General features: G+C 42.4%; 1 protein-coding gene across 6 annotated transcripts in view; it reads left to right on the top strand.

Moving 5' to 3' along the window:
- The first annotated feature begins 17,871 nt into the window (after window positions 1-17,871).
- Window positions 17,872-20,000, top strand: part of LOC125034319 (WD repeat domain phosphoinositide-interacting protein 2-like) — a 21,109-nt gene continuing 18,980 nt past the window's right edge. For all 6 annotated transcript variants that reach the window (XM_047626116.1, XM_047626115.1, XM_047626114.1 and 3 more), the window contains exons 1-2: window positions 17,872-18,055; window positions 18,696-18,767. In XM_047626116.1, the coding sequence (XP_047482072.1) occupies window positions 17,912-18,055; window positions 18,696-18,767 (216 nt within the window). In that variant the 5' untranslated portion in view covers window positions 17,872-17,911. The remainder of the gene's footprint in view (window positions 18,056-18,695; window positions 18,768-20,000) is intronic.

The raw sequence follows: 20,000 nt of genomic DNA, 5'->3' as shown, positions 1-20,000 counted from the left end.
GAAAGCTGCTGGTCCACTATCTGGAAGGAAGCAAGAGTGATTCCTCTTCATAAAAAACAGTCAAAAAAAAAAAAAAAAATCCAGAGAACTACCGGCCCATCTCCCTTCTGCCATGCATCAGTAAGGTATTTGAAAGTATCATTGCTGAACAGCTCATGAAACACCTGGAAAACCACAATCTAATTTTCGTCAGGCAGTTTGGTTTTCGATCCTCCAGATCGACTGCTGGCCTTCGTCTACTGCTGAGTAGAAACTGGCAGGATGTTCTTGATGCCGGTCAAGATACTCTGGTGATCGCCCTTGACATCGCCGGCGCCTTCGACCGAGTGTGACACAGAGGGCTCCTCGCTAAACTACAAGCAAGAGGCATAAACAGTAACCTCTTGTGGCTCTTTGATAATTACCTCACTGGAAGAACACTTAAAGTGGTATCCGGTAGAGGCTTCGGTCCAATCCTCTGGAATATTTATATTGATGACAAGCTGAGGGAACATCCTGAAATCAACGCATATGCCGATGACTGTACACTTTGTTTCATACCAACGTGAGGATCATGACGCTGTAGCAACGAATATGAATTCAAAGCTGCAAGCAATCTACGAATGGGGATCACAATGGCAAGTAAGATTTGCCCCCAACAAGACCCAGGCAATGGTTATATCCCGCTCTCCAGCTGCATCAGGCGTCATGAGAAACAAAATCTTAATGAACAACACCGCCCTTCCACTCGAGGACTTGATCTCAGTCCTTGGTGTAGACATAGACAGTGGTCTAAGATTTAACAGACACGACAGCAGGATCTGCAAAACAGCTTCTTTGAAGGTCTCAGCCCTTCGACGCATATCTCACCTCCTGAATCCTCAGGGAATTCTCACGCTATACAAGTCCTAGATCAGACCACACCTAGAATATGCCTCTTTGGCTTGGTCGTCTACTGCGCCCACCAGCCTCAACAGGCTGGATAAAATAGAAAAACGGGCTCTCGGACTTATTCAGGAAGCCACCAATCTTCGCCACATCGACCCGCTGGAACATCGTCGCGACGTCGGGGTTCTAACGGTGCTCCACAAGGCTCACGGCCGAGAGAGAAGTACGAGAACGATACACTCTATCGGCTCCTGGTGGAAGTTCCGAGGTCGCGGTCTAGCCAGCATCAGCTCACCTTCTCTGCCAGAGCAACACGTCTGTGGAATGCATTCACATCCACCATAGATGTCGCCGAAATGACCACGCAACAAGTGAAGACAGCGGCTCATCGATGGCGGTCGAGCAAGCCATCACCTCTTAACCTCCTACACATTCATTGTGACTCATAAGAAAACATTGTATATAACCTTATTATGGATTAATTATTTTTTAAAGTCTGTGTTAGCTCAATAAATTAATGTTCATTGTTTATTAAAAAAAGGTTGGGTTTTCAAATAAGCTCCTTTAGATAGGCATATCAGTATGATCATGAATAAGGGTTTAAAAAAGAAAGAGAGAGAGAGAGAGAGAGAGAGAGAGAGAGAGAGAGAGAGAGAGAGAGAGAGAGAGAGAGAGAGAGAGAGAGAGAGAATGAGAGAGAGAGAGAGAGAGAGAGAGAGAGAGAGAGAGAGAGAGAGAGAGAGAGAGAGAATGAGAGAGAGAGAGAGAGAGAGAGAGAGAAGAGAGAGAGAGAAGAGAGAGAGATTGAGAGAGAGAGAGAGAGAGAGAGAGAGAGAGAGAGAGAGAGAGAGAGAGAGAGAGAGAGAGAGAGAGAGAGAGAGAGAGAGAGAGAGAGAGAGAGAGAGAGAAGAGAGAGAGAGAGAGAGAGAGAGAGAGAGAGAGAGAGAGAGAGAGAGAGAGAGAGAGAGAGAGAGAGCGAGAGAGAGCGAGAGAGAGAGAGAGAGAGAGAGAGAGAGAGAGAGAGAGAGAGAGCGAGAGAGAGCGAGAGAGAGAGAGAGAGAGAGAGAGAGAGAGAGAGAGAGAGAGAGAGAGAGCGAGAGAGAGAGAGAGAGAGAGAGAGAGAGAGAGAGAGAGAGAGAGAGAGAGAGAGAGAGAGAGAGAGAGAGAGAGAGAGAGAGAGAGAGAGAGAGAGAGGAGAGAGAGAGAGAGAGAGAGAGAGAAAGATCGAGAGAGAGAGAGAGAAGAGAGAAGAGAGGAGAGAGAGAGAGAGAGAGAGAGAGAGAGAGAGAGAGAGAGAGAGAGAGAAAGAGAGAGACAGAGAGAGACAGAGAGAGACAGAGAGAGAGAAAGAGAGAGAGAGAGAGAGGAGAGAGAGAGAGAGAGAGGAGAGAGAGAGAGAGGAGAGAGAGAGAGAGAGAAAGAAGAGGGGGAGAAGAGAGAGGAAAATGACAGATAGAAAGAAAAGAGAATAAAGGGGAGAGAGAGAGAAAAAAGGGAAAGGGGGGGTAGAGAGAGGGGGAGAGAGGAAAGGGAGACGCAAGGGGAGAGAGAGAAAGGGAGGCAGGAACAGAGAGAGATAGGGGAAATGGAGAGGCAGAGACAGAGAAGAGAAGGAAAAGGGGAGAGAGAGAGAGAGAGAAAGGGAGAGAAAGTGAGAGAAAGGGAGAGGCAGAGGAGAGAAAGAAAAAAAAGGGAGGGGAGAGAAGAGGAAAGGAGAAAGAGAGAGAGAGAGAAAAGAAAGAAGAGAGAGAGAGAGAGAGAGAGAGAGAGAGAGAGAGGAGAGGGGAGAGAGAGAGAGAGAGAGAGAGAAAAAAAAAAAGGGAAAGGAGAAGAGGGAGAGAGAGATAAGAGAAGGAGAGGAAGGGAGAGAGAGAGAGGAGAGAAGAAGAAAAAAAGGGAGAAAGAAAAACGGGAGAGGTAATAGAGAGAGGAGAAGAGAGAGAGAGAAGAGAGATAGGAGGAGAGAGAGGAGAGGAGAGGAAGAAGAGGGAGAGAGGGGGGTGGGGGAGAGGAGAGAGAGAGAGGAGAGTGAGAGAGGAGGAGGGAGAGAGAGGAGAGCGAAGAGGGGGGAGGGAGGAGGAGGGGGGGGAGAAGAAGGAGAGAGAGAGAGAGGGAGAGGAGAGAGCGAGAGAGGAGAGGGGGAGAAGAAAGAGAGAAGAGGGAAGAGAGAGAGAAAGAGAAAGAGGAAGAGGAGAGAGAGAGAGAGAGGAGAGAGAAGAGAGGGAGGAGAGAGAGAGAGGGAGAGAAGAAGAGGAGAGAGAGAAGAAGGAGAGAGGAGAGAGGAGAGAGGGAGAGAGGAGAGAGGAGAGAGAGCGACAGAGAGAGAATAGAGAAGGAGAAACAGAGAGAAGAAGGAAGGAGAGGAGGAGAGAGAGAAGGAGAGAAGAGAGAGAGAGAAGAGAGAGAGAGAAAGAAGTAAGGAGAGCGAGAGAGAGGGGAAGAGAGAGAGAGAGAGAGAAGGAGAAGGAGAGAGGAGAAAAAAGAAAAAAAAAAGAGAAATAAAAAGAAAAAACAAATTGAAGAAGAAAAGAGAGAGAGAGGGGAGAGAGAGAAAGAGAAAGGGAGGGGAAAGAGAGAAAGAGAGGGAAGAGAGGGGAAGAGAAAGGAGGAGAAGAGAGGGGAAGGAAGAGAAGAAAGAGAGAGGGGGAAAGGGAAGAGAAGAGAGAGAGAGAGAAAGGAGAGCAGAGAGAGAAAGAGAGAGAGAGAAGAAAAAGAGGAAGAGAGAGAGAGGAGGGAAGAGAGAGGAGAGAGAAGGGGAGAGAGAGAGAGAGAGAGAGAGAAAAAAGAGAGAGAGAGAGAAGAGAGAGAGAGAGAGAAGAGAGAGGGAGAAAAGAGAGAGAGAGAGAGAGGAGGGAGAGAGAGAAAGAGAGAGAAAGAAGATAAAGAAAAAGGGGGGAGAGAGAAAAGAGGAGAGAAGAGAGAGAGAGAGAGAGAGGAGAGAAGAGAAAAAGAGAGAGAGAGAAGAGGAGAGAGAGAAAGAAGAGGAGAGCGAGAGGGAAAGAGAAAGGAAGAGAGAGAAAAGAGAGAAAGGGAAAGGAGAGATGCGAGAGAAGAGAAAGGGAGAGGCAGAGAGGAGAGAGAACAAAGGGAGAGCGAGAGAGAGAGAGAGAAAAAGGGAGAGACAGAGAGAGAGAGACAAAGGGAGAGGCAGAAGAGAGAGAGAAAGCGAGAGAGAGAGAGAGGAAAGAGGAGAGAGAGAGAGAGAGAGAGAGAGAGAGAGAGAGAGAGGAGAGAGAGAAGAGAGAGAGAGAGAGAGAAGAGAGAGAAAGAGTGAAAGAGAGAGAGAGAGCAGGAGAGAGAAGAGAAGGAGAGAGAGAGAGAGAGAGGGAGGAGAGGAAAGGGAGAGGAGAGGAAGAGAGAAAGGAGGCGAGGGAGAGGGAGAGCGGAGAGAGAGGAGAGGGAGGAGGAGAGAAGGAGAGGAAGAGAGAGAGGAGAAAGAAAAGAAAGAAGAGAAGGGAGAGGAAAAGGGAGAGAGGGGGGAGGAGAGAAGAGAGAGATGAGAGAAGGAGGGGGGAAGGGAGAGAGGGAGGAGAGAAGGAGGAGAAGAGAGAGAGATAGAGAGAGAAGAGGAAGAGAGAGAGAGAAGAAGAAAGCGAGAGGGGAGAAAGGAGACGAGAGAGAGAAGAAGGGAGGAGAAAGAGTAGGAAGGAGAGGCGAGAGAGAGAGAGAGAAGGGAGAGGAGAGAGGGAGAGAAGAGAGAGAGGGGGGGAGAGAAAAGGAGAGGAGAGGAAGGAGAGAGAGAAGCGAAGAGAGAGAGAGAGAGAAGGAGAGATAAGAAAGAAGAGAGGAGAGAAGAGAGAGAGAGAGAGAGAGAGAGAGAGAGAGAGAAGAGAGAAGGAGAGAGAGAGAATAAAAGAAAATAAAAAAGAGATACATAAAAAGACAAAACGAATTGAAGAAGAGAAGAGAGAGAGAGAGGAGAGAGAGAGAAGAGAAGAGAGGAGAGCGAAGTCAGAGAACAGAGAGAGGACAGAGAGAGGCAAGTAGACAGAGAGAGGCAGAGAGAGAGAGGACAGAAGAACGAGACAGAAAGAGAGAGAGGGAAAGAGCGAAGAGAAGAGAGAGAGAGAGAAAGAGAGAGACAGAGAGAGACACAGAGAGAGAGAGATAGAGAAGAGGATTTAGAGAGAGAGAGGAGTGGAAGAGAGAGGAGAGAGAAGAGAGAGAGAGAGAGAGAGAGAGAGACAGAAGAGAGAGAGAGAGAAGAGAGAGAGAGAGAGAAGAGAGAGGGAGAGAGAGAGAGAGAGAGAGAGGAGGGAGAGAGAGAAAGAGAGAGAAAGAAGATAATAGAGAGGAGAGAGAGAAAGAGGAGAGAAGAGAGAGAGAGAGAGAGAGGAGAGAAGAGAGAGAGAGAGAGAGAAGAGAGAGAGAGAAAGAAGAGGTAGAGCGAGAGGGAAAGAGAAAGTGAAGACGCAGAGACAAAGAGAGAAAGGGATATAGTCAGAGACTGCCGAGAGATAGAGAAATGGAGAGGCAGAGACAGGAGAGAGATACAAAGGAGAGCGAGAGAAGAGAGAGAAAAAGGGAGAGACAGAGAGAGAGAGACAAAGGAGAGGCAGAAGAGAGAGAGTAAGCGAGAGAGAGAGAGAGGAAAGAGGAGAGAGAGAGAGAGAGAGAGAGAGAGAGAGAGAGGAGGAGAGAGAGAAGAGAGAGAGAGAGAGAGAAGAGAGAGAAAGAGTGAAAGAGGAGAGAGAGCGGGAGTGAAAGAAGTGAGAGAAGAGAGGAGAGATAGATAGATAGAGAGAGAGAAGAGAGAAGAACGAAGAAAGAGAAAGGGAGGGAGAGAAGAGAGAGAGAGAGAGAGCGAGAGAGTGAAGAGAGAGTAGACGTCGCAGTCTCGAGCGGACGAGAGAGAGAGAGAAAGGAGAGGGGAAGAAGAGAAGAGAGGGAGGAGGGGGAGAAGGAAAGGGGGGGGTAAGAGGAGAGAGCGAGAGAGAGAGAAGATGGGGCAGAGAGAGAGAAGCGAGAGAGAGAGAGGAGAGACTAGGGCGGGCGGGAGGCAGTTCGAGCGGGCGACAGAGGACTTAAGGAAGAGAGAGAGAGCGGAGAGGAGCGAGAGACGAGGAGAGGGGAGCGATAAGCTCGCGCGCGCCTACTTCTCTTTCTTCTCTCTCTGCTAGCGCTCTACTTCGCTCGTCTCTCGATTTCTCTCTCTTCTCTCTCTCTGCGCGCTCGCTCTCTTCGCGGCGCTCCGCGTGCGCCTCGATCTCTCTCTCTCGGGCGGACAGCGCGCCCTCTTCGTGTTGGTCGTCCCCCGCCTTGCTCTCAATACTGGTGCCTCTGTTTCTCTTATCCTACTCCTCTTTGCTTTGTACCCTTCTCCTTCCCTCTCTCACCCCTCTCTCCGCCGCTCGTACTCTCCCCTTCTCTCTCCTGGTATATGTCTATTCGTTTTTTTATACTTCTTTCGAACGCCAACTATCTGTCCTTTTATTGTTTTCCATCTTTTTTATACGGTCTTTTCTCCTTTCTCTCACTCGATGCTCCTACCCTCATCTCGTCTCATTTCTCTCCCTTTTTAACATCCCTTCTCTCTCTCGCTCTTTCATTCCTCCTCTCCTCTATCTTCTCGCTACTCCCCTCCCACAACCCGCTCTCCACCTTCTTCGCCACCAGCTACGCGCCCCCTCCTCTCAGCGCTCGCTCGCTCGCGCACTCGCGTCGCCGATCTTCTCTCTCCTCTCTGCTCGCCTCTCCTCCATCGATCTCCATCTTTTACTTGACGTTTTTCGTATGTTTCCTTGACTCGGTCTTGCCTTCGCTGCGCCGCTCTTCTTCCCTACCTGCCGTTCCGTTCACACGCTTCTTGGTGCTTTAACCAATCACGGCTGTCTTAGCTGTAATTGTATCTGCTTACGGATTTCTTCTCCACTCGCGATCGAGCGACTACCTTCTCTCGTCGCCACTCTCGTTCTCTTCTTCTGTCTTCTCTGCTCTACTTCTGCTCTCGCTCCTCCTCTCTCTGTCTTTCCTTAATCTGCTCTCTCGACCCTGATCCTTTGTAAGCCTACTTGTTCTCTCTTCTCCGCGCTTTCCTCTCGTCTCTTTTTCTTCTTCTCTTCGCTTGACCCTCGCTTCGTCTCCGCGCTCGGCCTGTTTCGGACTGCTGCCCGTACCGCTCCCACGACCCCCCCAACATCTCGGAGTCTCGCTCTCGCACTTTGATATAGACAGTCCGCGCGTTCGACGCTCCTGTCTTCTCTCTTCTATCTCGTATCTCTCTCTCCCTGCTGCTATTCTCTCCTATCTCCTCTCTCTTGCCCCCTTACCCTCTCAATCGTTTCTATTCCTCAAAAACAACCCACTCACCCAGTAATCCCTTGGAGTTGCAACTAAACATCTTATGATCTAGCTCTCGCTCTCTCTTTCTTCTTCTCGCGAGCGTTAGCTATTTACTCTCGACTCTTCTTTAGCAACTATTCTTGCTCCTAGTTAACACTAGTCAACGGTGGATCATTTCTAATTTCTGCCTTTAGGCTCTCTCTAGTTTCGTTTTTTGCTGCCATTTCTTCTATGGTCGTGTATCCTGAGAGTCTCTCTCTTCCCCCATCCCCACCTCCCATCCCACCCACCCTCCCCCCCCCTCTCAAATACCCATAGCCGCCTGACCCCTCCTAACGCCATTTACCATGCACACTGGCATGCCACAATTACCCTGAGCCATGTTAAAACCTAGCGACTCCTACTCTCACACACTACGAATTAATTTCACTATCACCTTTCATTCTTCTGATGATTGTTTGCGTTTATATATGTTTCCGAATATATCCCCACAGACTGGTAGCGGACATCTAATATAAAATTAAATAACTACCTAATCTTAATATGTACATTTTCCATGGGAAAAAACAGTTACTACATAAATTAAGTTAAAACTAACATAACACTCTAATAAATGAGAGAAATTTTCCCTTTTCGAAATCACATTCCGGGCACTTTTTTAAAAAAATACTATGAAAAAAAATAAGATAATTCATAAATTGACTCAGTAAAATGGGAGATACAAAAGATATAATAAAACTATTGGGGCAAAAGCAGAAAACAACTGAACACAGCATAAGAATTATATTTTAATCATTTATATGCCTCTGTACCCACTAACATCTAGGAGGCGCATTACCTGTTCCTTCATGTAAAATACTAACTACACAAGCGCAAGGCTCACCAAGGGGCTACAATATGTCATTTAGCGTTTAACGTTTTAGATATATAACCCTATCGGATGACCAGATAGCTTACCGGGCCACGCCCTAAATAAAGCATAAGGATGGAAATGGTGGGGGTGAAGAGCATGCCACTTGATTACTTTCTTATGTGTCTATTCGTTGATTTCTTTGTTCTCTAAACAAAGCAAATCGGGCGAATAAAATGAAAGAGAAAGTTTCACAGCGTGTTGAGATCCTTAAATAAAGGTATTGTCCTGCCTATTAGCTAATAGAGCGAAGCCACAAGGGGGCGGAGAGAAAACTTTTTAAAGCCCATCGTAAGTTGTACCCATCTCGCTGAAGATTAATTTTCTGGAGGGTAAGGATATTACTATTGACTTAATTTCTATATATTATTGTCATTGTATTTGTTTTTATTATTAAACTTTTACTGTGAAACCATCATAAATGGACCCTTGATATACATTAATGTAAATTTATGTGTGCGGCCTTCGACTAATACATCATAAGTGTTTTATCTCCCTTATGTGTCAGTTCATATTGGGGGATCATCTTATACCTAAAATAAATTCAAAGACGATATGCATTTTTTAATAGTTTTTAAATTAAAAAATAAGACAATTTACAATTTTATTATTTGAATTTGAGTGGTCCACCCTTGTCTCATAAGAACATTTATGACGTAAACACTTACAACCTCGAATAGAGCGGCCTTGAGGTGATTATTAAAAAACCCCTCACTCTCCACTGGTGGGCGGTTGTCCCCATTTTGGTCGGGGATTTATCCTTTCCGACATAGAAAACGACGGAGACGACTTATAAACACTGCACTCGGAAAATTAGCCTTTTGGTGGTAAATAAAATAAAAGAATAAAAGAGATCTTGCTAAGAGAAGAAGAAGAAAAACAAAAATATTATTTATTTCCTAATTTATTAAGATATTTCTGGGACGGTTGGAGACGGGTGACGGTTCGATGATCGTTCATCGTTCCGCATTTTGCATTTTTCTCTGAGGAGGCTTTTTCCCCGTTTTTTTCCGCCGCCTTTTCGTGTCTGATGTAACCTTGCGCTTGCAGGGGGAACCGTCAGAGTCGGAGGGCCAATTCCCGCCCTGCCCCCAATCCCCTCCATCCCCCCACCCACCGGGATAACGCAATCCCGAATCCCGCCCCGGCAAACCCAAGCGTCCCCCTCATCCCCCCCCCCCAATCCCCTGTTCAATTCCCCTCAAGATCCCGATCCCCCGCCCGCCCGCCTACCAATCCCCAGCACCTCCCCTGCCCGCACACACACCACACACGCCGCCCGTCCCATCCCGCCCGCCCGCCCCGAGCGCCCGTGCCCCCGACGCGGCGCCCGTGCCCCGGCTGGGCCCGCCGAGAGCCCCCCGCCCGGAATGCCCCCAGGCAGAGGGCGAGAGGGCCGGCCGAAGAAGCACGTAGAGAGTGCCGCAGCGACCGTCTCGGAAATGCACATAATCAAGGCCGAGCGCAGAGTTTTGACAACAGTCTCACAAGCACAAAGGGAGGGCCCCCTGAGACGGGATTTTTAAATTTAATAAGAAGAAAGGCTAAAAAAAGAAATTTAAAAAAAAAGCCGCACCTCGGCATCATCATCGCTTCCCTCTCGCAATTTTGTAGTAGTTTTGCTATGGTCAAGTAGCCCTGCGTGACTAAAAGCGAGCGGGTGGGGGCGGTGGGTAGTGAACAGTTGGGACCTGACCTCTTGTGTTTGGCGGCGTGGTGACCTCTGGGAGTGCGGGCGGGCATAAATCGCTGGGCTCATGAGCTCTAGTCTGGCAACACAGGGGGGCCTGCAAGAGGCGGCAGACCCCGTGGTGCTGCCCCCGGGGGGAAGTCCTCCTTCCTTCTCTCCGTCATACTTGTCAATTTCTTTACAAACAAAAACCAGGATTTTCCTTTCCTACCCTCCGTGAAAGTGGAAGGGGGGGAAGAGGGGGCGATTGGCGCCAAGGGGGTTACAGTATCGAGGTGGGATTTTTTATTTCATGCTTTGAGCAGTCCGTGGGTTAGGTGTGCGGGAGAGGGTGAGTGCCCCTGGGCAGGAGGGTGTTCCCCCCCTCCCCCTTGGCCAGAGCTGTCGCCAGGGGGAGTCCAGCTTGGTGTTGGCATTAATGGGTGTTGTGGGTCCCGTGCGGGGTTGTGGGTGGGCAGTTTGTGAGTGGTTGGGTGGGGTTTGAGTAGGGGGTGGGGTGGTGGGTGGGGGCGTTTGTTGGGGGGGGGCTTTGCCAGGGGTTGTGGCCTCCCTTGGCAATGGACAGCGTCCTCGCTCTGGGGCAGTCTGGGGGGTGAGCCGGGCCCGTCAGGGGGTTGGACCCCCCTTTGGACCCCGAGGTTGGGCGACCGGAGCCCTCTGGGCGAGTGGCGGCTCACGCAGAACTTGAGGCCTACCTAAGTGGAAAACAACCCGTGGGAGGGACAGAATCCCCCAAGGTTGCCCGTCTTCTATAATATCAATTATTTGACACACTACATAAAGATTCACAGAAGCAGAAAGAGAACGGCTTTTGGTGAAATTACAAAGTACAAAAGATTAGTTTAATTTGACATGTGCACAACCATTACATATTTGACCCCTTTTATGAACTGTGCAAAGGGTTTGGGATAAGCTGATGAGGTTTTAGTAGGTTGAGAAAAGAAAACCATTAACAAAACAACCACAAACCCCCTCAAGAAACAAACCTCGTCCAACCCTAACTCTCCCACCTAGTCCTTGCTATTTCAGTCTCGTCCGTCTCTGTCCCCGCCGCCATGTCTTGTCCCCGATCCCCCGTCCCAACTTGTTGTCCTGTCCCCACCCCCACGAGCGAAAGAAGAAAAAGGAAGGCTGGATTATTTCAAGATTCGCTAAGGCCGGTTTGGGGTTGTAAGCACTTATGAAAAGGGGCCTCAGTTTTATATATTATACCATCAACCAGAAAAAAGTAGAAGCCAAAAGGTCATATGTAGAAGTCATAGTCATATCTGATTTGTTGAAGTAAAAACCTTGTTTACTTTTTTTTTTGCGTATATAAAAGCACTTCTGGCGTACATTAGCTCTGAACTATGTTTAAATTAAATACATATGAAGTCATTTCTCTTTTATCATATTAGGTAATAAAATGTGTATTTAAATTAGATATGAGTAGATGTACAACTAGTAAATAGATTATATAATAGCAGGAGGCAACTGTGATGTGTAATAGTGTGGTGTCTTGAGAGGGAATGGGGAAAGAGGAAAAAATCTAAGGTTTTGGACAAAGGATAACTACTCAAACAGTAACCAAGAATTGCTACTTCAATCACACTAGTGTCATTCACAAGAAAATGGTGATGGAAAAACACAATTACATGATAGGCTCAGGCAGTATGGGGCTGATACCATGGGTGTGGCCACAGAAAATGTGCCAGATTGTACCATGCACATTTGTGGGGCCGACATTGGGAAGACAACGTCAACCGCAGGAGCATGTACTACCGTCACCACACTGCCTCATATATCAGATGGGTCATTCATAACATAACCCGGGAAATATTCTGAAAAAAAAAAAAAAAAAAACACACCAGTTTTCTTAGACAGGCAACATGTGGTAAAAACAAAAACTGTAGCCAAATAGGACTTACGCTGACATTGTAACTACACAATAGGACTGTGTGAAAAAAAACCCAACTTGCGATTACGGCATGACTAGGCAAATCGGCCTTAAAATTTATCAATTCCAAAAAGGTAAATTTCTAATCCACCCTACAAAAATACAAAAACCTTCATGCAAACCATCCCATTAAGCATAAAAAAAAAACAAAACAACAGCAATTGACCCACTAGCCTGTGCTAAATGTTAGGCCACCGACACTCGGACAAGAGCGGCCCAGCAAAATTATTCACCGCATAATTCATGAAGAGGAATATATTGTGTTTTCAGCCCCCCCAAATACGTCCCATTTGAAATGAAGAGTTTCCCACAAGGCTTGCAAATCATCAGTGTATGACACCATATGATCTAACCAATTCGTCAATATCCCATTAGCGGGTGAACCTTGCCATTACCTCTGCATGTGTTCAGGAATAATGCCCCAGATTGCAGATGGATCGCATTTAGTATTGAACATAAAACCCACAAGATACTCTTTTTCTTACTCTAATTATTGGTCTAAGATTAGTCTAGACTGGATTTGTTTTGACCTAAAGATAAAAATTGAATATCACTGTTATTATTTCTTGCCAAGAGGATGCATCTGAGTCCACACATATCACAGACATCAGTCTCAATCATAACGTAGTTTTACCTTTCCCGCCCCCCCTTTCCATCATCTCGGAAGCTTCAGCCCTCTCCCATATATAGTTTAAAATACTTTTAAAAAAACATCAAAACACTACCCCAGACCAGTACCCACCCCGGCATTTTTTTTTTGATAATGGTTTTTTGCTTTCACTATTGTCTGTGGGGCCGGTTCCACATTAGTTTCCAGCTTATGGTATTTACTCTAAATTGTGGATATAACACCGATAACCATATTTTTCATATTTGTGTCAAGCTATGCGGATTGTTCCAAGTTACATTGCTTGCACTAATCACCTTTAACCTCACTCCATTTCAATACTTTCAGTGGATTCAGATTCAGGGCGCTTGCTCTTGCACTACAAAAAGTTTTTAATATTCCAGTGCTTATGTAAAAGATAACAACAATATAAATCGCGAGAAACTAGACAAATAAAAAACCAAAAATAGAGAAATCGGGATACGAGACATATTTTTATCATCATATGAAATGCGCCTCTAGTACACAGTACACGGCTACAAAAAAAAAAACAAGGGGAGCAATGTAAAAATTTCCTGGAGTTATAAACAAATGAAACCTACTGGTTGCCGCATGATCAGATAGGTAAGAGGTTTCATGCATCCAGGCCACAAAACGCATTAGATTGGGTGCAAAATTATTAATTTTAAAAAATCTTTCCGTTAATCATAAAACTAATCTTCTAGAGCTGCAATAGGCCGCTAACCCATAATAGCAATTATGGCAAAATGAGAGTGATTTGCTTTTGAGTCGATATAACGCACACGACGCATAAGCACGAGTTATAATGTCCGATCTGTCTCAGCCTGGTCATTGAATGGTATAGACAACACATCCCAACCATGTGCTATGTATAGAGACGTTCGTCACCTAAGGGGGAATGACACCCATTATGGTACGATTGTGCCGTGGTCGAAGCCCCACCGTCAGCTCTGACACACCAAATATGGGGGGCCTGGACAGGTGGTTCATCACCATGCTTGTTTTGGCTCTGGCTGTTACAGTACCAGAAGAGAAGTATGAACTTAGCAAAAGACTTTCTCTTTTTTTCTAAGTTTTTTTCTAGATGACAATTGGTTTATGCCACAGTTCCAAAAGAGTGAAAGGCAGATTGGGAAACATATTTTCCCCATATTTCTATTTTCCTCTTTCGTCTCTCGACCTTGCACTATTGGCACAGCGAAACCGAGCAACTTTGTTGATGGGCTACCATATTACTGCGTTAGAAAATCCCCCATAGTTAATTAGTGAACTTTTTTTTATGTAGCTTTAATTTTATTTGCTTTATTTGCTTTTTTAAACCTTTGTCGAGTATGTTAGCAAAACGTTAAATTTTCTATATTTACAGACCAGTATGATTTTTTATCGCAAGCAAAATCACCTTCTATTTTAGAATGTCTTGATATTATGAGTGTAACTAAATAGCTGCAAACTTCGCTCTCATATGACCGCCTACTAAACGGAAATTATTGGACACATTCAATTTAGATATTAGATTGAGGAATGTCTCCTTAGCAATAAATAGTATTCTTAAATAATTTTTTTTTTTTGATGCAAACCAAAGATTTTTTATAAAGTTTTTGGTTCATGACATATAAATACCATATTAAGCAATTATTCCAGTAAATGTTTTTAGCAGCACAGTTACGCACGTACGCTTATATGTTAGACCCATTCCACCACAGTTCGGCGCAAACGTTGGCTGCTGGAGGTGGACCGAGGACGTGCGACTGAGGGCAAGAGGGCAAGTTCGCCACGGGGAGCGACATGAGAGCACCTACACCTGCGGTACACAACGTAGACAATGATGGGTTTTGGCACACAGGTCGTAAAGAGCCATCAGTCGCAGGCGCGCTAATGCTGCAGACAAGACCAAGCCTAGAGAGACGAAAATAAGCGGTCGCAGTCAGAGGATGTAAATCTCTACTGATATATCATCACAGGCGGGGGGGGATAGTCATGTGTACGAGGCACTACAAAACCAGGACAGAACCACACAACAGGCGCCTTATGCAAAATACTTACTCCTTGGCCGTACGCAATCATATATAAATGGGTGAGGTATTGTGATGGCCTTCTGGGGCAGCCCAGAACGATACGACAGGCGATAGAGAAACACAAAGAAAGTACAGTGATTAGAACAGCAGAGTCGGAGTGAATGCGGGAGCATAAAAAGGGTACGGAGGGGAAAGCGCATGACATGGGTGAACAGAAACAAAAGAAAAAGAGCCCGCTCAGTTGAGGTCACAATGGAGGGTGGATTGTGCTGTGGGGAGTGGAGTGCCCTAATGTGAACAGGGTATTTTGATCCCACTATACCGGAAGGAGGGCGAGGATGGACATAGGAGCGTTTGGGGTTGGAATGATTGGTGCGATGGTTTGAATCTGCCAGAGATTTAATATGAGTTCGGGCCTATCTGTTGGTGGCACATGGGAGCGTAGACGATGACGTGAAGTACAATTGCGCAATGGTTATACATCAAAATTATATGAGGGATCTACTGCGAGGTGAAGAAGCGGAGGTGGGTGGGCAGGTGGGGATAAGGTGGCAGACGGGACGTGGGAGTACTTGTGAGTGAAAAATTACGTGATAGTTCCAGTGTTGGTAGTTGAGATGGGGGAGGCTTGGGGTGCCAGTAACCTAATGACATTTAAGGTGTGATATATTCGCATTTTCTCCCTCTTGGATTGAATTTGTTTTTCATTGGTTTGGTTTTTTCAACTTTTTCCAGTCCAGGGTCACATAATTAATTGTGTTGGAGTTTGGGGACTAGAAACTGGGTATAATAAAAAATCATCATTTATATATCCTCTATTTGTTTTCCTCCCTAAATAGTGTTACAAAGTTAGAAAAACAAAAGTATGTGATAATGGTATAACCAAGGAAATCTTTTATATATAATATATTATATTATATATAAAATATATATATATATATATTATTATATATATATAGTGTGGTTGTGGTTGCGTGTGTGTGTGTTGTTGTGTTTGTTGTGGTTGTGGTGTGTGTGGTGTGTTTGGTGGTTTTGTGTGATATGTATATGTATGTAATGTGTATGTTAATATATATGTATGTACGTTATGTATGTGTTAGTAGGTGGTATATATATGGATGGTATGTGTATAAAGTATAATGTATGTACGTATGTACATTCATGGCCATGAATTGTGCATTTACTTGTTTATAGTTGATAAATGTTTTTTGTCACTGTCTCCACAAACTAGATGAGTTTGCAATTTTGTGTTTTTGATGTCTTCAATCCCCTTCATATTTCAGGTAAAATCAAGACACCATGATATCGCGTAAGAAACACCAGGCTCTTCACGCAGCAGAAATCCAGGGGATCGCTTGGTACAATTATTATTAGCCTCTTTCTTCCGCGCATTGCTAAAAGTATGCCACTTCAAGAAAAAATTCCCCGAGAATACCAACTTACAAAGTGGTTCCTATCCCAACATAAACCTATCCAACACCATTCCTTGACAAGTAGTAATCAAGCTCAATCACAGGAACAGGCCAGTATTTAACTCTGCAGAAAAGTTTTACAGCATATAAGTAATATGTTAAAATTTAATATTTTCATGTGTATATATGTAAATATGTAAATGTGTATATATATATAATTATATATATATATATAGATATATATATTATATATAATATTTATATAATATATATGTATACTTTATTTATATTAAATTTATATATATATATATATAGTATATATTAAATATATATTATATATAACACCACACACACACACACACACAATACAAAGCATACTACATGCTAAACATAGATTTAGTAATATGTTAAATGTTAGTATATATAATTATACATATACATATTACATATAGCATATAACAAAAATTTATTGTAACATGGGTAGATGCTTGTATGTGTGGAGTGGGTGTGTGAGTATATAATAATATATATTATATATATTATAGTATAATAATATATATATAAGAAATTTATTAAAAATATATATATATATATATAATAATAATATATATATATATCTATATAATATAAATATTATTTATATGTAGTATTAATAAAGTATAATATTTGTAATATATAATTTAATATATTATATATATATAATATAATAAACTAATATTTTTTATATATATTATTTATATACATATATATAAAATATAATATATATATATATATATAATATATATTTATATTAATATTTATATTTATAATTAATATGTAAATATTATGGTAAATAATATATTTATATTATATATATAATATCTATATATATATATATATATATTTTATATAAATAAAATAAATTTAAATATACATAATATACTAAAAATATATATATATATATATATATTAATATATATTTATTTATATTTATCATATAATAATATTATATATATATTTCTATTATAGATAATATATATATATTTCATATAATATATATAATATATAAGTTTAATATATAATTCTTTATTTATATATTATATAGAACAATAAAGTTATTATGATATATATATTTTATATATTTTAATATATATGTTTTATTTATTATATATATTAGTTTATCTAATTATATCAACTAATATTAATAATATATAATATCTCAACATCAATCCCTACTCTGGAACACAGTCAAACACAAAAAACCACACACACCCAACTCATACAAACAAACAACAAAATACAGACCCACCGACACACAAACACCCCAAGCCATCACATCTAAACAAAACACTTAAACCACACACGCACAACAAACCACATACAAACAACCAAAACCCACATCACCTAGCCCCAACACACTCAAAACCAAACAACAACAAACACACACACAAACACACACACACACTCACACACACAACGACACCCTCATACAAACTAGGCAGAACACATATTTACTCACAACAACACACACCAACACCACACACACCTCCACACACGACACACCCAATTACATATTACATTAGTTACATATATACAAATATTATATAGAAAAGTATATATATTATATATATATAATGTATATTTATAATATATGATATTATTAATTATAAATATATATATATATATATATCTATATAATATTATATAGTATATGAAATATATATAAAAACCCCAACCAACCCAACCCATCCCCACCAACCACAACAATAGCCTCTAAGAAACTTATACAAACAATTAGAAAACATTTAAGAAACAAATTAACTAACAATACCACACAAATACCCATTATACACACCCCTCTCCCAACCCACTCATTGAAGAAGATTTTCCTTTCGAGGCCATTTAAATTTATTTGATTGATCGATTGATTTTTAATTTTGTCGTCATTATCATTATTATTAATATTGTTGTTGTCATTATTATTACGTAAGACAAGTACACAAGCAAGAGAAAAGAAAGACGAGACATGAAGTCATACCCATAGAAAGCCACGTCTCTAGTGGAAGCAGGTGGACTTGTCCTCAGCGCCCTGTAAAAGCACCGCCCCTAAAGCCTCTCCTGACCCACCCCCTTTCAGCGAACCTCTGTGGTCCTGCTTAGAAGAGTCCTTATATATCCACAACATCCGCGACATGAAGGTTCTCCACACCATCCGTGACACCCCGCCGAACCCCATGGGTCTGTGCGCTCTTTCCATTAGTAATGACAACTGTTACTTAGCCTACCCTGGCTCCAACTCCATCGGCCAGGTCCAGATCTTCGATGCTCAAAATCTGGTTAGTTAGCGGTTGCTGGATTTGTTCATATGTTTATTTATTTGTATATTCTACCCAGAGGGCCTGTTTTTTTGTTGCTGTTTTTTCTCATGTTTAAAATGAAAATTTTATTGGTTTTATATTTTTTTGTAAGTTAGAAACTCTTTATAAAGAAGTAAGTTCTAGGGTATTTTAAGATTTTAAAAGTAAACTTGATCTGTCATTAAAATGGGACATCGTCTTGAAGAAAGTTCTCATCAACATGTTCCAAATAATATGACCCTTCTTGGTAGTAGGTTAAAAGGGCTTCAAAGCTTCATTCGAGGTGTGTTTCTTTTGTCCATGTCTCTACCCAACATGTGGTGGGCATAGAAATCCAGTCATTGTTTTCAGAGTCATAGATTTAAGGGAGGGGGAGTATTTGTTAATGGAATTTCCCACCCCCTTCTGAGTTTCCTTCCTTGCTTTCTGCCCCTTTAAAGAAAAGATAGAAAAAATTAGAATTTCACTTTTTACTTTCTCCCTGAAAAAAAAAGAGATCTTCTAGATACTCATTAAAAATTAGTTATACAGATAGATAAGATCTTATGACAAGTTATAAGTGTTCAGATGAGAAAATAACATGAAAGGATGATTTACTCTTTACTCTGCTCTCTTCCAGCAAGCAAAAACAATGATTCCTGCTCACGATAGCCCTCTTGCTGCCATTGCCTTTAATGCCACTGGTACTAAGGTAAGAAATAAAGAGATTATTACTGTTGCATTTAGTAGGATTAGGTGTAGTTGATTAACCCTTTGTTCCAGCTGGCTGAGTTGCTGATGGCAGCAACACATCTTGACACACCCCACACCTCTAGCTTATCAGAGGGAGCTCATCTTTCTCCTATTGTTGTAGTATAATTTGTTTGGTGTCAGTATTAGGTACAGGCACTTAATCTGTTCTGGACCAAATTCAGGGTTTTTTGGCTTTCTTGAGTGCAGCTGTCTTGGGTGTTTGGCTTGTGATCCCAGCCCACGCTATGACTCATGGGTAGTGTCAAGACTCCTTGCTTTCCCTTTATAGTGTTATAATCTCTCTCTGCATAAGCAATTTTTTATTTTAGGACATTTTCCAAGGGCTGTATTTGTCATCTGATATTCTATATCATTTTGGTAATTGACAGTTGTCCTTGCACATAATCCATATCATCTGTCCAGGTAGTCTACAACTCTGTGCAATAACAATAAGTAACATTGTGTTGTTTTTGTAATATTTTTATATTTTTGGATTATTCAGTTTTCTGTTGCACTCCTGACAACAGGATCCATAGCATGAAAATAGTGTCTTCCCCGTAGCTGAGGCACTTCTCAGATAGAACAGTCCACCCTTATTTACAAAGAGTCCCTTCCTAAATGCCCCCCAACTCTACTCTTCTTCCAAGAGCCTTTTGCACGCATGACTAGTCATTTGTGTCACCCAGCCCCTTAGTTGAATTTTACATGACGGCACATTCCCACCACCCCAGCCCTCGTCCAAAGTTTCCAGTGGCAGCATATTCCCATCACTTGGTTGTTAGCCAGATTTTTTCAAGACATGGTGGTCATGTTACTTGGATCCAAGATTTTAAATAGATTGTTTATTAATTACAACTATATGCCTAATGTTGTGTGTGAAGGACCAAAGCTGGGCACTAATGGGGAAACTACCAATGTGTGCTGCCAGCTCACATTTCTGGCCAGTAGCCAATTTTTAATACTGCAGTTAATGGGTTAAGTGGTTGATATTTGACATAGTTATCATTGTTATCTATATTAAGCCCTTTTTTTCATATATACAGTTGTTTATTCTTAGTATAAGTTGTAAATATAATTATTATCCTTTTGTTAGTGATATAAGTTATTATTGTTATTTTTTTTTTTACTCTTGCTTCAATCACCTAATGACAACTGTCATTACCAGTATTGTTTATATTGTAAATGCAAACCT

Source organism: Penaeus chinensis, chromosome 17, assembly GCF_019202785.1.
Source record: "Penaeus chinensis breed Huanghai No. 1 chromosome 17, ASM1920278v2, whole genome shotgun sequence".
NCBI lineage: Eukaryota > Metazoa > Arthropoda > Malacostraca > Decapoda > Penaeidae > Penaeus > Penaeus chinensis.
This window is presented reverse-complemented; position numbering and strand designations above follow the sequence as displayed.